The sequence below is a fragment of the Centroberyx affinis genome, unplaced genomic scaffold (genome assembly GCF_046629955.1).
Source record: "Centroberyx affinis isolate AG114_WGS23_722 - 3 ecotype Tasmania unplaced genomic scaffold, CSIRO-AGI_Caff_v1 ptg001542l_1, whole genome shotgun sequence".
NCBI lineage: Eukaryota > Metazoa > Chordata > Actinopteri > Beryciformes > Berycidae > Centroberyx > Centroberyx affinis.
Window position 1 is genome coordinate 204,383 of NW_027279998.1, and position 18,164 is coordinate 222,546.

At 45.5% G+C, this 18,164-nt stretch overlaps 1 protein-coding gene and 1 non-coding gene across 2 annotated transcripts; both read right to left on the reverse strand.

The window, feature by feature from the left end:
• Positions 1–11,709: 11,709 nt before the first annotated feature.
• On the reverse strand, positions 11,710–16,497 carry nrm (nurim). The gene is made up of 4 exons (XM_071527514.1): positions 16,344–16,497; positions 14,773–14,966; positions 14,478–14,654; positions 11,710–12,931 (listed from the first exon to the last, which is right to left on the reverse strand). Exons 1-4 carry the CDS (start codon positions 16,492–16,494, stop codon positions 12,617–12,619), a joined length of 837 nt encoding a protein of 278 aa, XP_071383615.1. The 5' UTR covers positions 16,495–16,497; the 3' UTR covers positions 11,710–12,616.
• On the reverse strand, positions 15,915–15,987 carry trnak-cuu (transfer RNA lysine (anticodon CUU)). Its single transcript has one exon. It is a non-coding gene; the product is annotated as a tRNA-Lys (tRNA).
• Positions 16,498–18,164: the final 1,667 nt, after the last annotated feature.

The window sequence follows — 18,164 nt, forward strand, 5'->3', positions numbered from 1 at the left end:
CGAAACAAAATATAAGAAAATAACATAATATTGCTCAAAAAAATGTTGGTGATCTTGTCACATGGGCAATTTGGCGAGGTGACTGGCTTCTACCGAGGGCAAGACTCATCTGCAAGACAGAGAGACGGAGATGGAAGGTAAGTAAGGCGAATCTAGGATTTCTTTGGGCTGATCGACTTCTTTTTTTCCAATCAGCCACCATGACATTTATGGCTCGGTGAAAACCAGAAATGCAACCTCACACCGTTCCATTTGCTCTCCAATAATCAGAAATTTTAGCTGAGTTTTTACAGTTTGTGTTGCTGCATTTGAAACAGACGTCACCTGAGATTGTTAGTACAGTAGCTATACTGTTAGTTTGGTTTGTAATACCCTGAGCTTGCCCATGCACCCTGCTACCTGCTGCCCAGAACAACACTGGAAATTGATCAAGCAACTAAAAGATATTGACCTGATTCACACAGCGGCCATTTTGAACACTTGGGGAGGTAAGCTCAAAGATTGTCACATATCAAACTAGTGTTACTTCAACACATAAGTGACTGCAGATAGACCTGACAGTTATCAAATTAGCTAGCAGTGCCAGAAACAACAACCACAACACTGCCTTCCGGGAAGGGAAGTTAGTTAGCTAGCTTGTAAGCTGGCTAGCTACCTAGGCTATAGACTCTGGTAGCTAGCAATAAAGGGCCAGATATATTAAAATGTGAACCTATATCCCTCTGGATTCGTCAGATCCATTTGTTTCTAATGTGTTTTTCAGTGGGGAATCTGTGAAATGATAAATGTTTATATCTTGATACACAACAGTAGGACAGAGCTGGGCTGGAGTTTCCCCCCTTGATTGTTCAAAATGGCTGCCATGTGAATAAGGTCAATATAGCTTGCCATGGGTGAATGGCGGCTATTTATTGCTGAGGAGCAGGTTTGCATTTTTCAAGGAAAGTTGGCACTCCAGCCTCCTTTGGTTAGGGTTAGTTTTATTTGTTTTTCAGGTAGCACAGTGGAGATAAACAGGAAAGAAACAGAAATGCACCAGCTCAGCCTGAGTGAGATTCAAAGCCATGGACAGTTTTGCAGGAGAGCAGATACGTCTGCTCAGCCGCTGTGAAACAACAGGAGGAGTGGGTTCGCAGAATACTCACAAATCCACTACACGTTATGTTTTTTAAGAAGGGGGTGGCACTGACCCACTCTCAGCACTCGGCCCATTGCAGTCCCCACAATCCTGGTGCTCTTGGACACCGTCACCCCTTGCTCTTCCTCCTGCCCCTCCTCTTCCCGCGGCCTCTCATCCCTCCCCAGGTCGTGAGGGTAGGGGGTGCAGGCCAGCATGGAGGTCTCCGACGGATACTCACACACCTGCTCCAGCTGCACCTCGTCGAAACACACCTTCCCCTGTAGACGAGGGGAAGAGAGAGAGGAGAGGTATAAATTTATTAACACCTAGAAATATGGCGTTTTGACTGGAGCGCTCTTCATCAGAACGCTCTTCATGTTTGCCTGCTCTTTTTGGTCCATATTTGCATCTGTTCAAGATTGGGACGTGTGTTTTTATACTCTGTTTGGTCGTGAGTAGGGAGACAATCCTTCAACTAGAAGGCCCAAGTTTAAGCCTCTCCTGTAGAGTCTCACACTGATTGATTTCTGTGACTGAAGGCAATTCTGTGCAAGAAGAGACAAAGTCAGAGTTTTCGAAAGGGGCACCACACCCAAAAACCATGCTGACTGATTAATGATCTTAGCTATATTCCAAAACATCACTGCTGCAAAAATTGGTTTGAGAGATATCAAGACAGGTGTGAATTTGTCCTCTACAGTGATGCAACTGGAGAACACTGAATCTCTGTGTTGTGTTCATTAATGAAATAATTTAAAGAATAGCATGACCAAACATTTTGGAGAGGGACACTGTAAGGAAAATATGGCTTCCAAGTTGAGAAGATAAGTGAATAGTGGGCTAAATCAATCAGTTTAGGAATCCAAAAACAAAGCATTACATCCAAGCAGTTAACAAATTAAAAGCTGAGAAGATGGAAGCAAAGATCGACCAGGAAGACGCACATTATTGCACCCCAAAGATATTCAGATATTCTAGATATATACAATGGGCTAACTTCCCCTACAACTCAGTTATATTTAGACATTCAAATGTAAAAGATCATAAAGGCTGTGAGGCGTGTTTCAGTCTGTCTCGGCCAGTACTGTGGGATGTTTGCATGCTGTCAGTATAATGTTAACTGACAGCATGGGGCTTAACACAGCAGAAATACTTGCTCCTAGAAGGACTGACTGATTGATCAGGGAGAGACTGTCATCACTCATATCACTGTGCAGCAGTGAAAGCAGAAACTGAACTCACTCAACTTCAGTTTGCAGTCTATGTAGGTGTAATGTCGAAGAGGAATACCAGGCCATGTAGTGTTTAGTTTGTCTTTGCCTGGATTGACGGATGTTTGTGTGCAGTTTGTTTACTCAAGGGTCAGCGTGGTGTAAACAGCCGGCCTAAATCCGTCAGGAAATAGACCTAGGGGTCAGCGTAGCACATTCACAGCGTGTCCTATTATACCAGCAGCTCAGGTCCGAGGTCTAGACATGTAGTAAACACACCCAGAGATGCTGACATGATCTGGATGGAGCTTGACACACGCACACACACGCAACGCAACCCACGCCATGCCTGCTACATGCGAGTTACTGCAGCTTCACCCCTGAGAGTGGCTGTCTGGAGAGGAGTGCAGATAAAGAGCCTGGTGTGAGAGAGGCTGGGCGACTCATGCTAAGGCACAGGAGGCTAATCCCCCCCTGCCTGAACCTGATTAACCCAGGGCAACACAGCAGGACAGCAGAGGCACCGGAGGAACAGACAGGGACGGGGAGGGAAAGAGATCCCGCTGAGCGGTTTTACATTGATTAGCCATTAAAACACGTCTAAATGGTTATAGACGTCCAGACTAAAATGAGGGTACATAGGGTTTAAAAGTGAAAGTTTAGACATCTACGTCTTCGGGGGTAAATCACAAAAATAAAGTATTATCTTGTACTTCCCGGGTGCATATTTTTGATATTTACAGCAGTGTATGCATTGTTTAAATATATAATAATGTATTTACTGCTTGGTCTATAAGTGGGCTATACATAGCCAAAAAGGTCCTGGGCTTTATGAGAGCTAAAGCCTAGACGCAACGTTGAAATTACGTCTACTGCTCAGTGGGGAGCGAGCAAAGGAGAGGTTGTCATAAGCAGGCTAGACGGTGGTACTGTATACTGTCCTGTGTGGTTTTATTCACCACTAATTCGCCGTACTACTTCACTGGTGGGACAGTGCTAATCTTCTCTAGTCCTGTGTTTAAGCTTAAAGGAAATACTGGGACGACTGTCGTTAATATCTGTTACTTTGTCATGGTCCAGTAGTCTGAGAAAGACCAAACCATGGGATTGAGACTGGGGGGGATGGACAGAGAGCAGGTCCGAGGTAAAAAGTCATAAGAAGAGGTAGATGAGAGAGCTAAAGAGGAGGAGGAGGAGGAAGAGGAGGAGTAGAGCGCAAGCAAGTCACCCCCCCTCTGTGAGATGATGGCGCGACTCCTGGGGGGGGGGAAGGAAGGGAAGGGCGGCGTGACGTCAAACGGTCTCAAGGGCAACAACGTGAGAGCAACAGGTGGTCAGAGAATCACCGGCCGCAGAGTGGTCACTCACCGCAGCTTTACGGTCATCGTTAAAGAGCAGCGCGCTTAACGGCGGAGATGATACAGGGAGCGTTACAAGATTGCGGCCCTGAAAGTAAAACAAAAGATTGAGGGTTTTTTCTTTCCCCCCCACCTCTCTTGTATTCAATTTGGGGAGTGGGCAATTAATTAGAGAGATTTATTTAGGTGAATAATTGTTTATTCAGTTATACCTTAATGGATCAGTTGAGCAATTCATTTACAGTGAGGTGCACATTAATATGATGCTCTCCGCCTGATGTTGTGGTTTCACAGCATCAAATCCTCTTTCCCAGTGGCAAAAGGCTACTCTCGTGACAATTACTATGCAACCTATTTTCTCATTAGACCGAGCCACATATGAAGATTTGATCATGAATGTCGGTTCCTTGTGGCGGCCGACTAGTCTAGTTTGGAGGAAGTGAGGAAGTTTGAAAGAGGAAGTGAGAGAAAATAGGCAGTGTGCGACAGCAACAGATCCCTGTCGCAGGGAGTTTCTGCAAACGGGGGACAACGTTTAGTTAGCCTACAATCCTCTCGGTATGACTGTCAAACCGTCTTTTCTCTTTCTCTGTCTCTCTCTCCCACTCTCTCTTGGTATGTTTGACCTCCATGCACTCTCATTTTTCTATAGCTCTCTCTCTCTCTCTCTGTCTCTTTCTGTCTCACCCACGTCAAATGAGTCAAAAGAGCCAGTGGCCCGCGGAAAGCGATGCTCAGCCATACCGTGTAAGGTCAGCGTGGTCAAAAAGAGTTTCTGCCAAGACTCCGGCCTAACAAAGAAAACCCATGGCGAAAAACAGCCAACAAGATACAAAGAGAGATTTGTCTGACAGGCGGTGAGGGCTGACTCAACAAAAATGGCAGGATTTGTCAGAGGGAACAAGGAAGCAGCCTGCAATATTGTATGTATGCACAGTACCTTACTGTACATGGTCAGATAGGGGAAAAAAAGAGTTTAAAGAACTTCAAATAGAGAGCTTTAAATAGAGAAAATATAATAAACGAGATTACAGGACAACGCTTCTAATAGGGAGTTAGGGGAAGTGAAACACAAAGAAAGAAATAGATAGATAGATAGATAGATAGATGGATTCAACCTCATTCACACTAGGGATTGTGCAGTGAGAGTCAGACACAGTTTAGTTCTGCTCTGCTGAGCAACTTTGTTGTCCAGCGTTGCCCTAATTACATAAGACTCTCATGTCTGTCGAACAAGGATTGGATTCATGCAAATTAAAAAGAGGAAACACAAAGTACTGATACTAATTATGACTAATGGGATACATTTGTAGTTTGAGTCTACACTGCTAAAAACGAAATACCATTGTGTCCTTGCATGTATTCACACACACACACACACACACACACAAGCTTGTTCGTTTGGTAGACAGAATGAAAAAAAAAAAAAATCAGGGAAGAAGGTGGTGACAAGCTGTCTGTGGTTTCCTATTCAACTCTTCTGTCTCCACTGATGCCTGCAATATTACTGTAAAATTTCTACAAATACTTATGCAAACTTGGATAATATTTGAAATTTTACTACTACTTTTATATTACTCTTATATTCATATGTTATTCTAACTAGGCTCATTTTAAACGCTAAGGTATTGCAAACTAGCAAACAGCTGAAATTACTGTGATACAATGCAATAAGCAGTTGCTTTCACTGTGATTTCTTTTGGGTGCATGTGCCCTTCTAAAAATAAACCATAGCTACACAACAGTAAGTCTTGATTGCGATTGCCCTAGCTTGATTAAAGTATGTATAATGAACATTATCATCACAGTGTAGGCGGACTCAAACGTCCATGATGAATTAGGCAGCAGAAGCAAATGGCCAAGCAGATCACTCGAGTGTTGGTAAGGATTTTATGGCTAAGAATCAAGATGTCGTGCTTGATAAGGCTTTAACAGGCTTAGGTCACTCTGTGTGATCGCACTTCTCAATCAAAAGGGATGTTCTTCCAGTGAAAGGGGATTCTACTTGACGACGAGGGACCTTCAGGTAACACCGGGTCAGGGGGTTGGACAGAGAAATGGAGGGGGGGGGGTCGTGTCCTCCTGAGACCTGGAAGTGTCCGTCCTCTTTAATTTTCATGGGTATTTCACTTTCATTTCAAAATTATTTCAAACTGTAATAATGTAGATTACTGAATGATGAAATCTGACCAAGTGTATTCCAGCTGTTATAGTCACTGTTGTTTAGACAGTCACATGTAATCAAAGTAACCCAAAACTAACCATAACCCTAACCCAGTCTCCTTTTTGTTGGTGTCATTGCTTTAAACATGGTTAGGAGGTAAAAATCAATCCATAATCAAAAACTGAAGGTCTGCTCCTCTGCTTTATATTTATCTGTTGATGTGAAATACACATTACACTGCCAGTGTGTGAAAAGCAAACAAAAACCTAGTTCAATTCACAGTTACAACACTAATACTTGTGGCTATATATCCTGTGAAGCCTGTGTTTCCACTCACCCTTTTGGGCGTCCCTCCTCTGTTCTTGACTAGACAGGACTTGTCCAAATTCTGATATCCACCTATCACTTCGATTTCCTCCACTGTGGGATACCTCTTCTTCACTGGCTCGGCGACAGGCGAGGTAGTCTTGGTAGCCGGCTGGGCTGCTGGGGTCTTGGTAGGCGTCGGCCCCGCTGGCGTGGACGCTGCTGCCGCCCCCCCTCCTCCAACAGGCTTCTTGGGGGTGATTGTAATGGTGGCACCTCTCTTCGCCTGGCCCCCAGAGGCACTCCTGATGGAGAAGAGGATGGGAGACGGGGTGGGAGATGGGGAGATGCTGGGAGACTGGGCAGGAGAGAGGGAGCTCGGGGAGGAGGCTGGGGTGGGTGCGCAGTCCAAGGGTTTCAGAGAATTGTCCGGGGATTGGCTCCTGAGGCTTCTGGGGGTGATGGTGACCACCCTGGACTGGGTTTGTTTGGGCTCATAAGTTGGAGAGCTCACCCGCTGGGACAACTCTGATATTCTGGGGCTCGATGCTGACGTTTGCTGATCCTTCTGTGTGTCCGTCACCTGGTGCAGCAGCCCTCCTCTGGGACTCGTCTGCCCTTTCGTCTCTCGGTCCCTCAGTGGAGTGTTTTGTTGTTTGCAGCCATCATGTGATGTCTGCACCACTTCCTGCTCTCTCAGCTGAAACTGCTCTACCTGCCGCTGTATCGCCTGAACCCCACACAAATCTTCACCCGACTTTGCCTTGTTCTCCCCGAGTTTCCCCCCACCCCACAGCTGCCTCACATCAGCTGTCTCCTGCTGGCACGACTCCTGCTGCACGTGGGATACGTGGGGCTTCACCTTGACAAGGTGCACCGACGGGATGTCCACCGCCCTCTCCCTCACGCACAAGCCCGTCCTCGAACCGACCGTTTTCAAGTTGTAGATCCGGCTCATGGCGGCGAGGGAGTTGGGGTGAGGTGGAGAAGGGGAGAGAGATTGCGAGGGAGAGAGAGGGGATGTGTATTCCTCCTCCTCCTCCTCCTCTGAGAGTTCGTCTTCTTCCTCCTCCCTTTCTTCCCCTCTGCTGTTGTATTCTCTCTGCAAACCGCTGTGGTGCCTCAGCTCTTCTTCTACATGTTTCAGCGGGTCATCATCCTCCCCTGATATTTGGAAGCAGTCAGAGATAACTTCGGAGACGGCAGCGGTGCACCCGCCTGTTACTTCCTCTCCTCTAATGGCTTGTGAGACTGGCAGAGAAACAGGAAGCTGAGGGCTGGTTTTCAACACGCTGACTTCCTGTGTGACGTCAAACGCAGCCATGGATGTCTGCGCTGCCGCTGGGCCCTCCTGTCCTCCCTCTGCCTCGATCAGCCTCTTCCTCATATGAGCTGCAGCTTCCCACTCTCTCTCCATTTCAATTCCCCTCTCCTCGTACCTGTCCCCTGCTCTCTCTTTTTGGGTAACCGTGACTTCTGCCCCATCGCCTCCATCCTCTGCCCCTCTCTGCATATTCCTCATCCTCTCCATCTCTCTCTGCCTGATTTTCTCTCGCAGGGACTCGACGCGGCTCAAGGGCTTGCCGATTCTCCAGCTGTCCCTCCTCTCCACCCCTTTCCCTCCTTCCCGGTCTTGCCCCTCATCACCTTGACCGCTTGTTCTCTCCACCATTTCCTCCCCAACGTAGAACACAGTCCTGGGGATTTGAATCTCCAGCGGACCCGGGGGGGCCCCCATAGGTGCGATGCTTTTTGGGGACTTGGGGATAACATCGTGAATGAGATTCTCTGAGCCATAAATATGCGCGTCATGTGCCTGCGTGATCTCCTTGTAAGCCCTCTCTCCTCTCTCGCTGCTGTAAACAGTTGTGTCTCCTATTCTCTCTATTTTACTGATAAGATCCTCTGTGTGTTGGGACAGTACTGACTGTGTTAGGTAGGGTCCTTGTGGCCCTGTACCGCTCCACTCTGTCGCTCTATGGGGTTCACCCAGCCTGTCTGCCACTGTGCAGAGCAAACTAGAGCACTCGGTGAAAGCTGATGCGTGCCTGTAGTGACTCTCAGCAGCATGAGGCGGACTGGCTGGATCTACTGACACAGCAATGACATAATTCTGCTGCGTAGTTTCAGCTGGGATTATGCCGTCGGTTCCCTCTCCTCTCCAAAAGTCTGACCCCCTTCTTTCGGCTACCTGTGGCTCAGCCTGCCTCGCTCCCTCCCTCCCTTTCTCTGTACTCCGCTCCCTCTCCAAAGTTCTCTCGCTGTCTTCTCTCAGCCGCTTCACCTCTCTCTCCGTTGCTTTCGCTCTCCCGTCCTGCCTGATAGGTACTCTTCTGGCAAAGGAGATTCCCTCTGTGTTTTTGACGGACGCCACCGTGAAGCCCTTGTCTCCGTCCGCGTCACCTGCCATCTCCGCAGCCCTCTTGTCGACGGGCTCTACTTTCTCGACTGTTGATGCTGAAGTACAAATTTCTGTCTCAGTTCTTGTGTTGCTCTTCGGCATGGGCTCTCTCTCAGCGTGCATCTCTAGTTGGCTGTCGTTTTTTACGTGTCCGTCTCTTTGCTTTCCAATCCGGTCTTTATCAAAAAACCGAGCCCTCCCCAGTTTGATTTTCGCTGTGTTCTCCTTCTCTGAGCCTTCCCCTTTTGCTACATCGCCCCAGGGTGCCACCTTCTTCTCTGAACGTGTCCTCTCGATCATTTTCTGGTATCCCTCTTCAACCACGCCGTTCTCCTTAGCACAAAGGGCTCGGTCGGAGAAGCTGAATGAGCGTTTGGGCAAGCCCCTCGGTGGTGTACTCTTCCCATCTGCCTTCCTCTCCTCAGATTGATGCTCATCTTGACCTTCTGAGTATTTTCTCCTGGCAGGTCTGAGGAAATTGTCTGAACTTTTGGATCGAGACGGAGGCTTGGGGTGCTCTCCGAATTTACTCAGCAGCTGACTAACCCTCCCTCCCTTCTCGACAAACACACTATCATCAGTACTGTCCTTCCTGTCTTCTTTAATGACCGTTGCCTGGCCCCACGGTCTCTCTTTCTCCTTGACAGTCTCTCTCTCCTTCTCTCTCAGCCAGGCTGAATCTGTTCTGTGCTCCCTGCCCATACTATCCCTCCTTCCATCCATGGTGCGCTTTGCCTCTCGCTCCTTCTCTCCATCTTCTCTACCCGACCCTTTGCCTCCTCCTCCTCCTCCTCCTCCCGTGCTCCTCTCCTCAGATGTTACCGAGGGTTTTATGATCAAAACCTCAGAGGCTCGGATCTCTGTGACGCTCCCTCCTCCAGCCAGAATCTCCCTCAGGTCCATCTTCATTCCTATCTTCTCCTGGTGGTCTTCCTCAGGCATCTCTCGCTCTGTCTCCCTCCATCTACCCCTCCTCTCATCGCTACTTTTCCTATCCTGTTCAATGATGATGATATTGTCGGCCCGGATGGTCCGAAGGCAAGGGACCAGGGGAGCAAACAGAGGGCTAGGAGGGTCCGTGTCTTTCTCCTCCCCCTTCTCCTCTTCTTTCCTCACTTTCAGGGATTCCCTCTCCCTTTCTTTCACAGCATCCTTAAGTGACTCTCTCCTTTTGCCTCTGTCTCTTTCCCATCCCTCACTCGTATCCCTGCTTCTCTCTTTTTCCCTTCCATCGCTCTTGTCCCTGTTTCTCTCTCTTTCCCTTCCCTCGCTCCTGTCTCTGAACTTCTCTATTTTCATTTCTATATCTCTCCCGCTTCCTGACTCCCCATCGTGACCTCTGGGGCTAAGTTTGTCTTTCTCCCTCTCCTTATCTTTTCCCACCTCGGCTTCTTGCTCGCTCCCTCTCTCTTGATAACCCACCTCCGCAGCCTTCTCGGCATCCCTACCCTTCCTCCATCCACTCTGGGTGCGAATGAATGGGTTTTCGTGGACGGGGACAATGGTTTCCATGGACACCTGACTCAGTGGTTTGGTCTCCGCATCCAGCCATTGCCCTGGATCTGGACTGAGCGATGGTTCACTTCCCAAATTAACTGTTATGGAGCTGTCTGTGTCACTCAGACCATCAGAGGGGGATTTGACATCCGCTGGTAGGAGGAATCCCTCTCTCTCCCTCTCTCTGTCTTTTTCACCCAAACCCTCCTGCTTTGCTTTCCTCCGCTGGATGATCCCTCGCTTCCAGGCAGGCATGCTGGCGAGCTTCGCCTCCTCCTCTTTTTCCCTCCTCTCTCGCTCCTCCTCCTCTCTCCTCTTTCTCTCCAGTAGGAGTTGCTTCCATTCCGGCAAAGAGGAGACAGACATAACAGAGAAAGACACAATTCTTTGGAAGAGATCTTTGCCGTTCCTCTTGAGACCCTCTGAGATTTCTCTGCAAAAAATGAAATGGTGAAATGAAAACGATTCACTCTTAAACCAGATGTAATTTTCCATTACAAATATCACCCATATGAGACTGTTAGATACAGCTACAACTCATATATATAGTTTTAGTTAAGTTAATACAAATTCAACAGGTGTAATAACAGCTTAACATGCAATTGCAATTTCTAGTAAAATTGAAAAGCATGATGCAAATCAATGCAGAATAACAGCCTATGGCTACATTATAAATAGTAGCTTGCACGCATAGTTTACTTGTTGGACTGAGCCAAACATACAATATCACAGACCTTGCACGATTACTGGCATGTCAGATGTTTGCACACGTAACTGAAAATCATTAGCTGTTTTTCATATAATCTCTACGATAAATAAATGAAACTAAAACTCACCAGTTATTTCAAAAATATTTTTTATATCCGTCTCGGCTTCGATTTTACAGCTGGCATCTCCACTTCGGTAAGGAGCGACTGTGCGTCTTGGCCCGGCTGTGCGTAATGCGCTCCACTCTCCACCTCGACGGAAAATCCCCTTTACCAGTGACTAACAGATTAATCTATGCTGTCAAAACGGAGGGTTTAAAATGTTTACATAACCAACTCAAATCACACCGACCTTACAGCGAATCAGCGCATGAGTACACCTCCGTCGGCATAGTAAATATTTCCAGCTTCGGAGCGGCAGGACTGTAATCCGATAATTACATTAAATTCCCTCAGGAGAGTTTAGTAGCACACACCATATTGTCGGACCTAAGAAAAGGCGTTTAAAGAACATACCCGTCTGCCCGCTCACCAACCCCCCTCTTCTCATCCCTCCGTCCCGCAGCGCTAATTGGAAGAGAGAGAGAGAGAGAGAGAGAGAGAGAAGGTTGGGGGGGGGGGGGGGGGGATGCTGTCTGCAGAGGAGAGCAGAGGGCTGTAGGAGTTACCTGAGGTAGCAAAGGCACGATAAATTTCCTTCCTATGGCATTTCAATTGCAATTCTGGATACATAACCATAAACAGATTAGGCCTACCAATAAAAACTTAGATGAAGTAAATTCAATTAATCAAAATGAATTCAAAAATATATAAAAAGCAATTAATTTGTCACTTACTGTTTAAAAAAACAAGGCAAAAGGACCTGATAGGACACTATTAAAATAAGAAATGAACACGCCACAGAACACAGCCGTACAGTCTATTGCATTTATTCAATATGCTCTTTAAAATACTGAAGGCCAGACATTACAGTGAATACAAATGCTGCTCTATGGAAAAAATAACATTAGCTTGCCATACGTATAAAATCAAAGATTCAAAGATTACAGTACTCTAAATTTCCAGAAGTAGCCACACATTTCAGAAAATACTGAAGTGATTCTGCTCACTGCAATAAGCAGATGAATTTTGGCACAAGTCTGACATTGCTGTAGGTGAGGAAATACATTTATGAACTAACAACTATCAGGAGATGTTTTCATGGATTTTCAGTGTGAAATCTCAATAGTAGGCATATATCCTTTTCTGAGGACAGTCAAACTTGAAATCAGTGTGTAGAGAAATACATACTGCAGTTGGCACATTTGAATGTTAGCTACACCAATATGCTATAAAAATATACTCTATGATAAACAAAAACACATTCTGAGTAGTAGAACAAAAATATTATATAGTATCTATAATTTATTTTTATTTGTGTTGTGAGATGTTATTATGTACTGTCTCTAATTGACACTTTTTTCTTTCTTTTTGCAAATATATGATGTTATTGTCAAGGTACCTGCATCCCTCATATGGAAAAAAATGAAGAAAAACTTAAAAAATACCAGAATATTTCTAAAAGCACATACAAAGTGACAAGGAATAAAAAAAAAAAAATACAGTGTCAAGTTGCAAAGCATTCAGTTCAAGTGTGGTCATTTGCCATTAGCACAAACAGCCAGACCTGGTTTGTTCTTATTCAGCACAGTAGATCGGGTGGCGACTGGCTCATACATGGTCATCAAAGATCATAGAGATTGTCTTGGATACAAATAACAGTCAGTTTTGCAATTTCCCGCATGATGTTTCTGGGTAATTTTGGAGGGACAGGTACGTCGACCCATCGTCACACCTCAGCAGCAGCTTCCGTTCACTTCTGCTTGTGGTTGTTACTGTCCGGGGGGGGAGTGTCGCTGCCCCGGTGTGGCTCGGCAAAGAGCTGCAGCTTGCTGTTAAGCTGGACGCACAGGTAGGCTAAATCCTGTTTGTCTAGTGAGTGCGCCAGGGCCAGGTAGGCCGAGAGAGTCGCCGCCAGCAGGAGCCGGTCCAGGGACAAGGCGGGGAGGAGCCACAGCACCACCGCCAGCTCCAGGCACACCGGGTGACGCAGGTGGGAGAAGAGACGCTGGGCCCGGGGAGATTTGTGCGACAGGGGGTCCCCCAAACCAAGACACTCGTAATACACCTGGGAGGGAGGGAGGGAGGGAAGAAACAGAGGGGGAGGGGGAGGGGGAGGGAGGGAAACAGAGGATGATGAGGGAGAAAGGGAGGGAAACAGAGGATGAGGGAGAGAGGGAGGGAAACAGAGGATGAGGGAGAGAGGGAGGGAAACAGAGGATGAGGAAGGGAGGGAGAGATTTAGGGAGGGAAGAAAGGAAACAGATTGAGGAGGGGAGAGAGGAAAGGGAACAGAGGATGAGGGAGGAAGGGAGGGAAATAGAGGATAAGAGAGAGGGAGCGAAATGAGGTTAAGCAATGCATTCACTTAGCAGCAGAACCAATAATGAGTAAATCTACTTATATAACATTTTAGATTACATAGTCCCCGTTACGCATATTTTGATCAGTCATTATTATATTATTTTATATGCTGTTCTGGCAACAGATCAAAATGAGGAAATTAATCCAGATGCATAGCAATCTTGTAAAAAAACTGAGAATTTCAAAACGGCATAGGATTGGGAAATCCTGTATGTAACCATGCAGCAGCAGTAATCTTGCTGAACATCCATTTGCCTCCTTCCTGAAGTTTCCACTTGTCCACTACCAGTCCCACTAACATCAATATTCTGCTTTGTGTCTTTACAGATTTTAGGAGAAAGAGTTGTTTACACTTTGGTTGAAAGGACTGGGAGTACAGTGAGTATGCTGGGGTTCGAACCCCTTCAAGATGTTAATGTAATTCTACTGTATATCCATTCACACTGACTGCATTTACATGCAGGGAAGGCTGCAACTGGACTCATCTAACCAGGCTAATACGTACTTGGGTTGCTGAATCAGCTGTTGAATTAATTGGCTATTGAATTAACTGAAAAACTCAATCCCCTTGAAGTTTCCATCTGGGGCCAATGAGGTTACTCCTGTCAAGTTGAGGTGATTATATAGGTACGATAAATTGGAACTGAAGTCAGTGTATTATGTTAATATATACAAACATAGACTAATATATATTACGTGGTCCTGTAGTCAGTAAGTTAAGCGTGACCCCAACACTGTCCCATACTAAAAATGTATGCAATCATGGTGCTGTAAGCAAGATTGGGTAGTAATGGAATATTTGCAACGGTTTTCTGTTATGTTACCTAAAAAATGATGTATTCTGATTACAGGTAGTTGTGAACTCAGAAGGCCTTTTCAATAGTGGCAGGTGTGAATTTAGAAGAAAATGTGACACAGTGGAAAATATGTGTTTGCATCCAAACCTGAAATAAATTTCCTGAAGTTTCTTTTTCACTTTTTGTAATTCATACATTTATACCTCAAATATGGCAACCTGGAAGTAATTAGAGTCCATTACTGAGTTTAGGTAATGCCTTTGATTATGTTACCGATAACAGTTTAGATGATGAGGCAATTAGTAACTGTAATGGAGTACATTTTTAAAATAATCTACCCACCCTGATTGTGAGAAACTTTATATAAAAACATCGACCAACATGGTGTTATGTCACAGCCACTGACCCAAGGTAGGGTTAGAAAGCACAGCCTACTTATAAAGGACAGCCTACCTGCTTAATGCCCAGCAGTTCTGGGTAATCGAAGATCATGAGGATGCTGCAGATGATGGTCCAGCAGAGGAAGTGCAGCGTAAAGCAGAGCAGAGGGAACCAGATGCTCCAGGGCGCCTGACGCACCGACCACAGACAGGGGGCACCGGTCACCGGCTGCCAGAACCGCATCAGGATCTAACACAGGAGGAGAGACAATAATAGCACTGAGTGAGGACTATATAGTGGTTATGGGAATTAGAGAGAGAGGGTACATGCATCCAGTGTGAGTGTGTATGTGTGTGTTTTGCTGTACCTGGAGTGCCAGTGCAGTGGTGAAGCAGTACGCCGCCCTGTTCAGGACGCCCAGCACCGACTGGCAGGCCTGTTTGACGGGCGGCCAGGCGAGCAGACTGTGCTGCGTGGTGAAGAGAGCCAGCAGCCCCAGATCCACACCCACAGCCCGCAGCACCGAGCCGTCCCGCAGCGCGGCCGACCACGGGACGGAGTCTGAAGGGTGGGAGAAGAGGGGAACATTCACTTCATATTCTGATTATCAGCTGAAGTTTTTTGTTTGAACAACAGCACAAAATGTTTATAGTTCAGCATTAAAAATATGGTCACTAGAAACTCTACTTTTGAGTTTATAAACACATTGCAAGTGCTTGCAGGGGTGTTACAGTGATGTTTTATTTTGGGTCAGGCACCAAGGTTTATATTACATTACATGATTGACTGACTGATTGATTGATTCGGTTATTTCACTGTCTCGCATCTTTAATAGTGCCCAGCCTTCATGGGCCTATAAGACACTATTATCCATGAAGTCATTGAGTACAGGCATCAAAAACACAAGCATCAAATATAGCAATATACACATGATACATGACCTATTACACACTTATGTCCCATAATTTAAACAGATAATTTAGCTTGTCTTCTAATCCATGACCTACACCAGTGTTTCTCAAACTTTTTCACGTCAAGGACCCCTAAACTGACACAAATTAGACCACGGACCCCCATTTGATAAGATTTTGTCCCAGGGTCCCCCATCTGATAAGATTTTTGCTTTTAGATGTTTTGTTACAGAAAGTGTATGAAACCCATGACCAAAATAGTCATACATTCTGTCATTGTGTTACTTATGGATGGAATTATAGTGAAAATAAAATATTCCCCTTTTTGCTGGGGACCTCCTGGAACCCCCTCAAGGACCCCTGGGGGTTCCCGGACCCCACTTTGAGAACCACTGGCCTAAACAACAGAAATGTAAATCAGATGCAAATAATCTCTAAGTATTCAAGTTTTCCTCTATCATCAATATATGGTGATATAAGCAGAAAGGCACACCAAAATACACATCAAATTTATACTTGCAATAATGGAATTTCCCCAAGTTATGACGTAGACTTAGGATACTACTCAATACTCCTGTTTCCTCTCACAAAAACTTTGCGCCCAACGTGGGGCTCGAACCCACGACCCTGAGATTAAGAGTCTCATGCTCTACCGACTGAGCTAGCCGGGCGGTGGGATCCAATGGTTTCTTCTCGCGATATCAACTTGAACTCCCTCCGGCTGTCATGTCCAACATGAACTACCGCTACTTAATTACTGCTACTATTGCTACTTATTTGGAATCTTGTCGCGCGGTACATAGAATCTTCCATGTTTTAGAAACCAACTGCCGTACAGGAACCACAGGAGATTGTTTTCTAACCCGTTTTGCATTAATTTAAAACACAGTCTAGGATGCAGATGATAGCTTATAACGTCGTAATAACAAGCTCAAGCTCGTCTGAAAGCCATCTACGTTTATTTCATTGATAAGCCGCTTCCACTTATATCATGTTCGCCTGACAGCAAGCAGCTACGGAAGCTTACCTTGACAGAGTGTCGTCTCTCCCGTGATGTTGTGGTAAATGGCTCGAAACGAAACGAAGCGGATGAAGTCTGCGCCGGTTATGAAAACAAACGCAAAGTTTAGCAGAGCCAAGGTGCAGAGAGCCCAGCCACGTACCGTGACTGACGCCATTTCAAAAATTATCTTCATTTGGTAACTTCCAAAGTAGTGTCTTCCGGGAAGGTAATTTGTGGCGGTACTGGATATTAACACACGGTGTCGCTGCTAACCGACAGGAAAGAGGACAACACTATCCAAGTGGGCCTCTTAGGGGTAGTTGATAGGGTAAATATTTCACTAGTATGGTTATTCATTCACTATAAGCTAGTACAGTGTTAGAATGTGTAAGACTGGCTATTTTGGTCATAGGTTTCACTCTCTCCACTTGTATTTCCCTCCTACAGTATAGAAAGACAACCAAAAATCTTCTCAGATGGAGGTTTTTGGGACAAAACTGTGGTCTAAAGTGAGATCCTTGACTTGAACTGGTTGGGGAATTACTGAAATATAACATACAAGTGGAGATGTGGATCATTTGAATCCCATAAATCCACCCTATTACTTCAAATGATCTTTGAGTAGGCCTAGGTGTTTCATTATTTGTTAATCATTTTGCATCATTGCATTAGACACATGATTCACCCACATGAATCATTGTTTGTCATTTAGGCCACTAAAATAGGATACACAGAGGAATGCATGGTTCGTTGACTTGGGCCTATTTAATTTTATTGCAGAAGTTGCATGAAACATTGCAATTCAAGCATTTCAAAAATCACACAGTTTCTTTTACATTTATAAAAACAAGTACAGCACCAAATATGGAAAGATGAATGTGATATTCTCAAATGAGGTTCACCTCACTGTCATAGCACTCCACATGGTAATTTCTGTTAAATGATACCACTCGAATGGACTCTGTAGACCCCTGAAACAACAACAGGGAATTTTTTGCAGTTATTATTTGGGAAGCTAGTTTGTGAAATAATTATTAAAAAAAGACAACCAATTTCTCAAAATACACGGAAAATACTGCAGGTGCTACAACATATGAGAGGTCATTCACTTTAATTCATTCAAGCTCACCTCAGATGGTAAAATTGGCATTCTGCAAGCAGCACACCTGGGAGCCCGGAGCCTGAAACCAACGAGAAATCTCAACGAAACATCATAGAAACTCAGCGATGAAGTCATCCCGGGTGTGACATTTCTCGATGTGTGTCCGGGTGTGGTTTCACGTTGTTTCGGGAGTGTGAATAAAAGGGCTTGGTCCATTGTACTGGTGTCAAACAAGTCTGAGAAACTCACTTGTGATAGTCCCTGACACAGTAAACCTTGTTGTGTGGGTCGACAGTGAAGGGCCGACCCTCCAGGCTCCGTCTGCAGACGACACAGCGGAAACAGGCCGGGTGGTACGACTTCCCATGAGCCTGTAGGACCTGGAAACACACGGGACATGACACCAGGATGAACTCCCTCTTCCACACAGTGAGCACAAACCACTCATGCATACATACAAATGAATGCACATATGAACGCATGCATGCACACAAACAAACACACATACACTCGTACTCACCATGTCCATGATTAAATGTCCACAGCTATTACAGACTTCTGGGGATGGATGAACTCCCGAGTACTGAATAACAAAAAAAAAAAAAAAAAGATTCACCCATCACATTTATTTTTTCATTTATTCAGGTAAAATCCAATTGAGAGCAAAATCTCATTTGCAAGAGAGACCTGAATTATATAAAAACTCATAAAACTAACAATTCATAAAACTAACAAACAATCTA